At 45.1% G+C, this 12,195-nt stretch overlaps 1 protein-coding gene across 2 annotated transcripts in view; it reads right to left on the bottom strand.

Moving 5' to 3' along the window:
• Positions 1 to 11,847, bottom strand: part of VCL (vinculin) — a 126,298-nt gene extending 114,451 nt beyond the window's left edge. For both annotated transcript variants that reach the window (XM_056113486.1, XM_056113485.1), the window contains exon 1: positions 11,577 to 11,847. In XM_056113486.1, coding sequence (XP_055969461.1) covers positions 11,577 to 11,744 — 168 coding nt within the window. In that variant the 5' untranslated portion in view covers positions 11,745 to 11,847. The remainder of the gene's footprint in view (positions 1 to 11,576) is intronic.
• Positions 11,848 to 12,195: the final 348 nt, after the last annotated feature.

The raw sequence follows: 12,195 nt of genomic DNA, 5'->3' as shown, positions 1-12,195 counted from the left end.
CAAATGAGGTGGGGGAGGAGAGATAGTACAGCAGGTAAGATAATAACCTGGCATACAGTCTTGCCAAGTTCCATCCCCAGCAGCACAATAGGCACCCCGAGCCCCACCAGGAGTGATTCCTGAGTACAAAACCAGAAGTAAGCCCTAAGTAAGGCCAGGTGTAGCCATCCCCACAGTCAAAAAAAAAAATTAAAATCCAAGATGAGCACATCTTAATGTGGATCAGACTCCACACACACACACACACACACACACACACACACACACACATATAAACACACACACACCATACCCCATGTCTTTCTCCTCTCTCTCACACACATACACACACACACACACACACACACACACACACACACACACACAGGTCAATAAGCCTGATGGAAACACATTTTCTAACTTCCTTGAAAGATACTAGCAAACCAAATCCAATATACATTAAAAGTATCATATACGATGATCCAGAAATATAACATACTTCAATAGTCATAAAACAAGCACCAAGATATTCCACATCAACAAAGGATAAAAGTCATAAGATCAGGAGGGCTTGGAGAGATCATACAGATTGGCAGTTGAGATCATATCTTAGTACATCTATCTTTCAAAAGAACTAGCAATGTGTATAGCAATATAATAACTAATTTTTCTAATCAGAAAGAAGAGTTGAAGGATAATAAATGCAAGGGTTTCTAGTGGAGATTTTTTTTCCCATGTGAAATTTACTAGCACATCCTTATCTGCTTTAACTGTGACTAAAAACATCTTGTCCACCTTACAGATAAAAGATGAATCAGTTCTCCAGTGATGGAGTGAAGACAGACAAAAGGCTGGAAATCCTAGATAATAGAGGCCCCTCAACTTTCAACTCTCAGAACAAATGTGCCATTTCTTTTTCTTCCCAGAAAGCTTGCTCTTGGGACTAAGTTAAGCTTATTTCAAAAGAGGAATGACTTTGACTTGGATTGTGGCCAACTGTGGTAAGAACTGCAGTGAAATTCAGCCACTTTCCTCTTACAAGTCATTCAGCTGGAAATTTTACCAGTGGGAAATTCTCTAAAGGACAAAAAGACTCCATTTTCTGCAACTTTACAATATTTGCTAAACAATTTTAGTTCTAAGATTCACTACCTCTCAAATTCAATAGACACAGGCCACACCCATAAACTAATCCAATGCTCTGGCTTCTGATAAAAGACAGAATGTTTTTAATCTAAAAGTTCAATCATACACCTAACACAATGAAACGTCATTTATGAATCTTTGTTTCTCCCTGTGAGAGTACAAGAACATTTGTATAGTATCAGATTCCAAGGCAAGAAAAGGGGTAGCATGCCTTTCTACGGAGGAAGAATTAGTGAGCAACCCCATTATAATGGAATAACCCAGAATGACGAGATGGCATGGCAAGTATCAAAACCCAGCATACCAACCAGAGGAACTGTGTGCGCAAAGGGTTTGAAGTCAGCAACGCATTGAAAATATAGAGAACAAAATCCAGTGCCTTCTCTCCAGAAAAAAAAAAAAACCACATAGGAACTGGGGAGAAAACAGGAAGAAAATCCACAATCAAATCAGTCATCCAGAGACTTGACCCAGCATACAAGACTACAAACCCTGCAAAGCTTTTACTGTGGCATCAGAGAGAAGGCAATGAATCCCCAGTTCCTATGATGAATTATGTAAGATCTCCTTTATCCACTAATCTATCATACTCTAACCCTTGGTTGGCACATAATGCACATACTTAAATAGAATTAATCAATTTTAAGACCCGCCATCCTGTTAACAAGTATGTCAAGATGTTCAGGTATGTGAAGTAGTTTAGGAATTCAAGATCTAGTAGTCCATTATTTTGAAATTATTTCATTATACACTGATTGAAAACAACAGTTAAATAGAGCACAGCTCCCTAAAATTTTGGGATGTTGGGATGTTGTAACAAACTGGGTCTCCTCACTTTTCTTTGCAAATTCTTGAACAGGAAAATGAACTAAAGAAAAAATTTAATGGTAAATAGGATGGTAGTTCGTATGTGTGTGTGTGTGTGTGTGTGTGTGTATTTGAATTTTTATTTACACCCAGGGAAACCCAAGTTAATCTGGAGTACAGAGGAAAGTCAAAAACAGAGTAAAAGACAAAGTTCAAATAGACTTTTACAAAAGCTGATAAACTCTGAGAAGATTGTGATGAAAGACAGGTTTTCTATAGTTCAGCAATTAAAATGTTAACACTTTTTTAAAAAGATTTTTGTTCTTCAAACACTAAGATGGCTGAGCATGATATTATTAAGATATCATTTTAGTATTTTGTTCGAACACGAATCCCTTACATATTAACCTCAACTTTCTTCCCTAATACATCTCCTGAAGAACTCTTCAAAAGAAAGAAATGGGACAGCCCTCCTTTCCATCACCATTCCTAAGTACTAAATGGGCTGAAAAAATTAAGCAATGAATCAAAATTTATATTATCTCAACTTTTTTGTATGCCTGGCCCAATATACCGAACTAAAGACGATATTGTAAAAATCTGACAGGTCTGGTCAAATTTTTATTCCTTTGCAAGGAATAAAAAGATGAAAGTCTCCAACAAGAGAAATTTCAGACAATATATCACCTTTCTTCCCTGGTGTTCGCGAGTCTTATTACAGATCTGAACTTTACTCCTTATAATTTAATCTGATGTATTTATATTACACAGCCCTGTAAGCTGTTGAAGTTTTTAAAAGTCAAGGCTGAGATTTATCTTCTCTTCAACTGCTCTCTACGTGGGAAGGTTAAAGAGCAGTTTGGCTGAAAACAACGTAAACTGATAGGACTGTTGCCCAGCAAGGCGTTGAACACAGAGCATTCTTCAGAAAAGAAACTTGCTGGATACCAGCTCATCTCTGACAATTGCCCCTAAAGACTGCTACATCTTTTGAAACTGCCCCAGTGCTGTCTTATTATATAAAAATACACCCCACGATCATAACTATGACATATGGTTCAACTGAAAGGTTGGGCCCACATCAATCAGAAAACAAATAAAAGGGTATCAAACTTTATCTCTGCCTCCTGCAATAAGGCTCAAGGATGTAAAGATATTGTACTGTGGAAATCATGACTCATAGTATATTACACGATAACACCACAGTTCCTAAATACTGCATCAACACACCTGGTCTAAAATGTTAAATTTTAAGAAGACACTCCTAACTTGAAAAGAATGCGAAACTCCAATGCTAGTTTTGGATAGGCGGCAACATATTCTCAAGTTATGGTTTAGTAAGTGGCCTGCATAGTTGAAATGACTCTGAAACAGAGAACCACAACCCAAAATAGCCTGAACACGTTTGTTATCTCAAACAATGGGCAGTTAGCCATTCATGCCTCCCTCTTGGTCTATATTTTTTTTTAGGCAAAATCCGCCATAAATTCAATGCAATGGTTCAAACTGGGCTGTGCCAGAGGCTTTGAAAGCTGGAAATGAAAAATATTTGTTGTGCCAAAATTCCTATTAACTTGTATTTTTACATTAGAAAAATAAACACTACATCTGTTTCTTTAGTTAGAAAAAAGTGATTATTGCACATCTGTGGCCAAGCAGATTCTGGAAATAAAGGGGTGACCCAACAGACATGGACCCTGTCACTGAGGGGCTGCATTCTTGAGGAAAAGACAAAAGTTTTCCTTTCCTGAGCAAGTACAATGCCCCAGAATATGATAGCGTATACATGCCCCAGTGGCCTATAGACTCAGTAATGAAGCTATTCCTACACTCCAAAAGTATGTAATAAAAAGACTAGAACGTTATCAGAGAGCTTTTGAAGTAATAACCCTCTTATCTATAGCACAGATAAAATGTAAATATTTCTTATGTATGGAAATGACAATAATTAAATGAGTCTATGAAATGAGCAGACTTTTTTTTAAACAAATGGATAAGAAATAGTGCAACCCAATTTAGCTCTATCTCTCAAAAGTAGTTGACTTAGAGCTCCCTTGGCTCTTTGATTATACCAGAAGGTGTCAACTTACAATAAGACTGCAATGAACACATCAGGACCTTTACTGTTTTATTATATCCATTGAGAATTAAACCAGTACTCATAAAATAGCTTCGGAGGGGCTGGGGAGATAGTACAATGGGGCAGGGCACATACCTTCCACATGGCCTAGCCAGGTTCAATCCTTAGCACACCTTTTGGACTCCAGAGCCCACCAAGAGTAAACCCTGAGTGCAGAGCCAGGAGTAAGCTCTGAGGACAGCCAGGCATGGGGAAAAAGAAAAAAAAAAAAAAAGCTTTGAAAAAGTCCAACTTTCTAATGAGTAAATATTTATAAACGGTCATGGTCATGGTCCTACCGTTGTTCATCGATTTGCTCCAGCGGGCCCAGTAACGTCTCCATCGTGAGACTCGTTGTTACTGTGTTTAGCATATTGACTACATCACGGGTAGTTTGCCAGGCTCTGCCGGGCGGGCGAGATACTCTCCGAGAGGGGCGGAGGAATCGAACTCTGGTCGGCCATGTTGGCTGCGTGCAAGGCAAACGCCCTACCCGCTGTGCTATTGCTCCAGCCCATTTATAAACAAATACTTAAATTAGACCTCCACTAAAATATTTTAAATTGAAGCAATATAAAATGAAGAAAAATTTGGATATTACGTATTTCTACAATTGTGTAGACATAACAGCATTAAAAAAATTGTTGTGACACAGCACCCAAAAGAAGCGAGAATAAAAGGGAATGCCCTGCCACAGAGGCAGGGTGGGATGGGGAAATGGGGGGTGGGAGGGATACTGGGATTAGTGGTGGTGGAGAATGGGCACTGGTGGAGGGATGGGTACTTGATCATTGTATAACTGAAACCCAAGCACAAAAATTTGTAAGTCTACAACTGTACCTCATGGTGTTTCACTAGTAAAAATTTAAAAAAAAAATTGTTGGGATAAAGGTCACATCTCATTTTTACCTGTTTTGATCTGGAGGTATACCTATTCATACGAAAATTCACAAACCTGCTTTATTTATTTTTCATGTTTAAACCACACCCAGCAGTGCTTCAGGCTCACTCCTGGCTGTGCTCAGGGAACCAACCATATGTTGTGCCAGGGATCAAAGCCGGGTCAGCCATGTACAAAGCAACTGCCTAACTCACTATATTATCTCTCTAGCCCCAACACAAATCTACTTTAAATATTCTTCAATTCTAAAAGACTTCAAGTTAAGTAGTCATACAGACAAGCCAAGTAGCCCAAAATTTTTACCTGTTTTGCAGTGATAAATTCCATTGTCAGTGATCTATATCTAATCTTACTCTTTTTTAAAAAAAATGCTACAGGGGCTGGAGCAATAGCACAGCCGGTAGGGCGTTTGCCTTGCACGTGGCCAACCCGGGTTTGATTCCCAGCATCCCATATGGGCCCCTGAGCACCGCCAGGAGTGATTCCTGAGTGCAAAACCAGGAGTAACCCCTGAGCATCACTGGGTGTGACCCAGAAAGTGAAAAAAAAAAAGCTACAAAGTTGCCTATAAGCCTATAAGTAGAAAACAGACCCTTAAGTTCACATTCATTTAACAGAGGCCACAACCAAAGCCAAGCTTTAAACAGATAACCTTGCATAATTACCAGGACAAATGGTAACTCTAAGATTAACAGTATTCTTTCTGATTCTGAAACAAGGTGGTAAATATTGACCACTATTTAACAAATTTTTTCTAAGTGGATACAGAATGGAGTGAATAAAGCAGAGAATCCAGAATAAGAAAAAGAATATGAATCCAAGCTCCATCATAATTGGTGGCTATTGTAGATAGGTTACTCAATTTTTCTAATCACACTTGTAAAATATAGTAATAATGTTAAAATTAAAGAACTTCTAAGAGACTATAGAAAGATTAGACAGATTGATAGATAGAAAGTATTTTGTAAACTGTGCAGGATTATACAAATATTCCTATTATTCACTTTATTAACTATTCCTTAGTATAGAATTGATATGTTATTTCTTAAATTGGAAGACAGAAAAGTATTCAGGAAAAAATCACCCACATGCCTATTATCTAAACGTTATTTATTTTTACTGGAGTAAGTCCAATACCAACCAAAGTAAAGCAAAAATAATTTCATATATTAGTACTGTCACTGTCACTATCACTGTCCTCCCGTTGATCATCGATTTGCTCGAGCGGGCCCAGTAACGTCTCTATCGTGAGACTTCTTGTTACTGTGTTTGGCATATCGAATATGTCACAGGGAGCTTGCCAGGCTCTGCCGTGCGGGCGAGATACTCTCGGTAGATTGCCAGTCTCTCCGAGAGGGGCGGAGGAATCGAACTTGGGTTGCCCATGTTGGCTGCGTGCAAGGCAAATGCCCTACCGCTGTGCTATCGTAAATACATAATACAAAACTAATAAGTAATGTTTATTTACAACAGAACTCATTCCCGTGTCTCAGTTTAATATGAAGATAACACTGCTATCTGTCCTGCAGCTAGCTGGTCCCAACCTGGTAGGATGCATATGGAGGCTCATAAAAGCAAAGCCAAAAAACTCACAAAATAAATTATTTCATGACCTTGAGGAGAAGTTTCAACACATGTTCTCAGATGCAGTTGAGAAAGAAAAGTGTCTAAGTTCCATTAATAAAACTAGCAAAGCCATGTGGTCACTATACGGATAGATTTCCAGGGAAAAAATAGAAAAATGTATAGACCATGCTACAAGAGCATCTAAAGTCAGACTTCTAACTTTTTCGCACGGCTTAACTGAAATCCAGCCCTGGAGTTCTTGTATCCTACCTGTTTTCCCTTTCCCACGCTTCTCTCTCCTAGCCTTCTTCCTTATTTTATCATTGCATATAATATGCAATTCTCAGCATTTAAAACATACTTAATCTCTACAACAGAATATTACTCAACCAAAACAAAAAAGAAGAATGGAGTTCTGATACAGGCTACATCATAGATGAATCTTGAAATATATAAAGCGAATAAAATCAGACACAAAAGAAAAAGAGAGACATTTTGTGACTCGATTTATATGAACTGTCCGGAATAGGTAAATTCATAGGAAGAGCAAGTATGCTATTGCCTATGGATAGGAAAGTGACAACTGGGGAGAATGAGTAACTGTCAAAGGATTCATATTTTTTTTTGTGTTGTCTTAGCTTGGGTTTTTTGTTTTATTTGGGGGGACCACACCCAACAGTGCTCAGGGCTTACTCCTGGCTTTGCACTCAGGAACTACGCTCTGGTGGTGCTTGGAGGACCAAATGGGATGGTAGGGATAGAAGCCAGGTCGGCTTCATGCAAGGCAAATGCCTTACCCACTATACCATCGCTCCAACCCCAGGTATATGAAATTATTTAGTGGACGAGGCCTGGGCCATACTCAGCAGTGCTCGGGACTTACTCCTTACTGTGTGCTCAGAGAACATTTCTGTTTGGAAAACCATACGCAGTTTAGGATCACACTGGGGTTGGTCACATGCAAGGCAAGCACCTTAACCTCTGATTATCTGCCCCATGAGTTTATTTTTAAGGGGACAAAAAAAGGCATAAAATCAGATTACAATGATAGTTGCAAAACCCTGTCACTATGCAAAAGAACAAAACCCAGAAAACATTAAATTCCATACTTTTTTGGTTTTGTTTTTAGACTACCCGGAGATGCTCAGGGGTTATGCCTGGCTCTACACTCAATAATTATTTACCACAGTACTTAGGGACCATATGGGATGCTGGGGATCAAGGCTAGCACTCTACCCGCTGTACTATCTCTCCAGTTCCCTTAAGTGTATACTTTAAGTAGATAGATTAAAAAGTATGTTCTATCACAATAAAGCTGCTTTTTAAAAAATGTGACCTTGTTTCAGATCCTTAGTATAAAAAAAAGGACATAACAATAAATATGCCCATCCTCTGGGGCGATAGCACAGCGGTAGGGCATTTGACTTGCACGCAGCCAACATGGGCGACCCGAGTTCGATTCCTCCGCCCCTCTCAGAGAGCCCGGCAAGCTACCGAGAGTATCTCGCCCGCACGGCAGAGCCTGGCAAGCTCCCCGTGATGTATTCGATATGCCAGACACAGTAACAACAAAGTCTCCAATGGAGACGTTACTGGGCCCGCTCGAGCAAATCGATGAGCAACGGGAGGACGGACAGACAGACATGCCCATCCTCCCCACTTCCATAGTGTAGACAAATATACAATTCACTTAGTTGTGAGAAGATAGTTCTATAAAGTGACTAAGCTTCTTTTGCTCACAATTATACAAGAAATTAGAAACCCAAATGAATCTTGCTTTTCCACCCAGTAGTTACCTCACTGAGACCTTAAATCAAAACATGTGCTCAAGTTCTCCTTTAGCTCTGTGCTTACAAGTTCTTTCCACCCATAAAGCCTTTCTACACAGAGTTTTCAATGTTCAAATCCCGCCTTTCTTAAAGGCAAGCTCAAATGTTACATCTTCCATGAAGTCTCTCTGATGATTCCATCAAAAGAAACCTCGCCTTCATCTGCACTTCCACAGTATTTTGCTCTCTCAGGAGCACAGACAACTTCCAATCCAGTCTCACACTTAGAGCTCTGACTTGAAAGCAGGAGGAGCTCAGTGAATACTTAGCTGGTTAGAGACTAACAATGCTTAAGGACTGAGAAGTTCATTATCATCTGGTAAATTTTTCTTTTGGAACTAGGCCAAAGTCATTTTAGACTGAAGCAGCAGGGCTCAAGGATATACACGTCAGATACAAAATCTCTTGGCCAATGAAACAAGATGAATTTGACACATGTCTGTAAAAGAACTGAGAGGAATTCCAAAAGAGAGCCACGGAATTAAGGAGATAGCCTCCCAAGGTAATGGAAAGAAATCTGAATTAAATAAACTGCAGAATATTTGTTCCCCAAGAAGTTCTATTATTTTATAAGAACACTGTAGTTTTTTCCTAGCAAAACCGGAGAGTTCTAATATGGTTCTATTAACTCTTCTACTCGGAGAGCCCGGCAAGCTACCGAGAGTATTCGATATGCCAGACACAGTAACAACAAAGTCTCCAATGGAGATGTTACTGGGCCTGCTCGAGCAAATCGACGATCAACGGGAGGGCCTTTACCTTTACCTTTACCTAACTCTTCTACTATATTCCCACTAATACCTTCTTCACTTTCCCTGCCATACCCAAAGTCCAGATCTTCATTTGCCTCAGAACCAACCAGTTTGGGTTGGAAGGGGTGTAGTTGGGGACGCGGTCCTCTACCTGTTTGTGCTCAGAACTTATTCCTGACCAAGCTCAGGGACCACATGTGCTGCCAGGAATCACTGGGGATGGCTATGTGCAAGGCAAGGAGGGAGCACGTTGGCCACTGTAAGGTTTTTCACTCTCTCAGGAGCTAAGACAACTTCTAAACCAGTCTCACACTTACAGCATTGACTTCAGAGCAGGAGTCAAAGCTGTGTAAGTGACTCCTGCTTGACTTACTATGGCCCCAGCTCGAACCAATTTTTAAAGTCTCCTAATTTATTTCCCTTCCCTTGTTCCCTCTTCTCTTTGAACCTGTGAAGCCATCCTGTGTGTCAGTAGGGAGGGCAGAAACTGGGCAGCACATCAGTTGTGTTCTCCAGACACAGCTTAGTAAAAACCTTGATGCACAAGTCACCACAAAATACCCAGCAGCACATAAGGGCCACAGCATAAGGGCACAGAGGATTCTAAGCAATTAGGATTAGAGTAGGACATCTGGTCTCCGGAACACAACTTCTGAGTCTCCCCACACACTCTCCCCAGCCTTTCTTCCCACTTCTTTGTTTATCTTAGTGGCTAGGACCTTCTGTTAAACTACCCGTATGTCATGCACTGACTTCATCTCCAATTTCTCTCCAACTTGCCTACTAAGCTAATCAAAACAACCTACTTGCTTAACCTGGAAGTAACATATTCACAAGTACCTTTAATCACAGTGAAATATTTATCAGCACAGTGCTAGCAATTTTCTCTGTGCTAGTTCTTATCTTCCACCAATCGCAAGGCCCGTCTTTGGGGATACATAATGAAGTCGCAACTATCTAAAGTCTTCATTTTACCTTTTGACAGGTCTTACTTCTTTGCACTCATCTCAGTGTTCGTTACAGTATCTCCTAGCTACTGGTGCGAATCACAATAACCAGTGGAGCTTCTCACAAATACAAAGTCTCAGAATTTTATCCTGCTCCTAAAGAGGCCGTCAGCAAGTCTAAAGTAAAAGTTGTACATCCGTATCTACTAAAAAACAGAAACCAAATATCCCTTCGGTGATTCGGACACACCCCAACCTCCCAGTCACTGAGTTTTTTTTCTTCTCACGCTCCCTACACGGCAGCCTTTCAATTCTTCTTCATTCATGGACACTAAAGTTCATAAATAACCTTTTTAAAAATAACCCCACCAGATAGCAGCCCCGATGACTACACTTGTATCAAGTGCAACATGTGGTTTTCAGACTGCATTCCCTGACGTCCTTCGGGGGCCAGCTACACGATTACCTTCTGTCTTCTACACTGTTTGCTATTTGTTGGAAAATGGAGGCCTGGAATGCGGCCTGGAGAGCCAACACGATGTAAGAATGCAACTCTGGGCCTCGCAGGAAAGCGGGTCGGTAGGAACAGAGCAGCACAGACCCAGCGCGGCCGGTGCACCGCGCTCCCGGGCCGACCGACCGCGGCGGCCGGCGGCGCGGCCGGGGAGGGCAGCGCCGGGTCCGGCCGGCCTCCCTGGCTGCCCGCCCCGCAGTCCGGCGCTGGGGAGACCGGGGAGCCCGTCAGTCCCTGCAGGGGCCTCCCCGAGAGCCCCACCCCGCCCACAGCGGCCTCGGCTCCGCCACGCACGGCGCGGGGGGGAGGTGGGCGGCGAGAACTTTGTTCCCCAAGTTGCTCCCGCGCCCCCCGCGCGGGTGGGAGCCCCGGGGGGCGGCGCCGGGGGCCGCGTCCTCCTTCCTCCGCCCCCGAGCCGGGTGCCACAGGCCTCTCCCGGCAGCTCCATCTTGCTTCCTGCGGGCGGAGGGGCTGCGCGGGTGCCCCGGGGCGCGGGGAGCCGCCCGACAGCAGGTAACGGCAGGTGGACGCCCTTTCTGCAGGGGGCGGGAGCGCCCCGAGGCGCACGCAGGGGGCCCGGGACCGAGGAGGCGGCCGGCAGCGGCCAGCGGGGCGAGTGGACAAAAGGGCGGGACGCCGGGAGCCCCGGGAGGGGCGGCGGGCGACGGCACACGCGCGAGGACCGAGGGCCCGGCTCCAGGCGGGACTCCCGCAGGGCAGCGGGGCGCGGGCGCAGCCCCCTCCCGAGCGGCGGACCAACGCCACCTCCCGACGCCGCCCTCCCCGCCTGCCCGGCCGGCGTGCCCACGGCTGTCCCCATTCCGTGGATGAGGAAACTGAGGCCCGGCGAGGCGCAGGGGCCGCTGCCTCAAGGTCACGGGGCCGCCAAGTGTGGGCACTCGCGCCCCGGGCCGTCCGGTCCCCCACCCGCGCGCGCACGGCCCCGGGCGGGCGAACGAGGGGCAGCGGCGCCGCGGAGGCTGCCCCGAGACCCCACGCAGGCCCAGCGCGCTCACCCGAACCAGGTTGCTGACGGCCGCCTGCACGGCGGCGACGGGCGCGGTGAGGTCAGGGATGGCTTTGCCGTCCACCTCGCCCTCCTCGTGCATGATCACCAGGTGCGAGATCTGCTGCGCCACCGGCTCCAGGATGCTCTCGATCGTGCGCGTGTGGAACACCGGCATCGTGGCGGCGAGAGGGGCGGCGAACCGCGGGCCACAGAGAACTGGGGTTTACTACGCGGCCGGCAGCCCGCGGACACACCGACTCTCCGCGGCGACTACAGAGTCCGGGCTTCCCTCGGCGTAACCAGCCAGACCGGGCGCCCCGCCCCTCGCGGCGCCGCCCCCAATGGCCGCGGAGCTCAGACCCGGGCCGCCCCTCCGATTGGCCGCACTGCGCTCCGCTCCGCCCCCGCCCCCGCGCCGCCGAGACCCCGCCCCGCCCCGCCCCCATTCCCAAGGGAGGGGCCTGAGCCCGGGCTGCGCCGCAGGGATCGCGCCCGGATTCCCGAGTCCTAGCGCGGGGCGCTCCTTATAAGGGCATGGTGGGAGCGGACGGCCCGGGGCGGGGCCGCGCCCGCCGCGCCGCAGTCACCTCCGCGGGGCGGGGTCTGCGCACCTACGGCGCCGCTCC

Source organism: Sorex fumeus, unplaced genomic scaffold, assembly GCF_029834395.1.
Source record: "Sorex fumeus unplaced genomic scaffold, SorFum_2.1 ptg000020l, whole genome shotgun sequence".
Classification (NCBI taxonomy): Eukaryota; Metazoa; Chordata; class Mammalia; order Eulipotyphla; family Soricidae; genus Sorex; species Sorex fumeus.
Note: the sequence above shows the minus strand (reverse complement) of the source record. Positions and strands in the feature narration are given on the sequence as shown.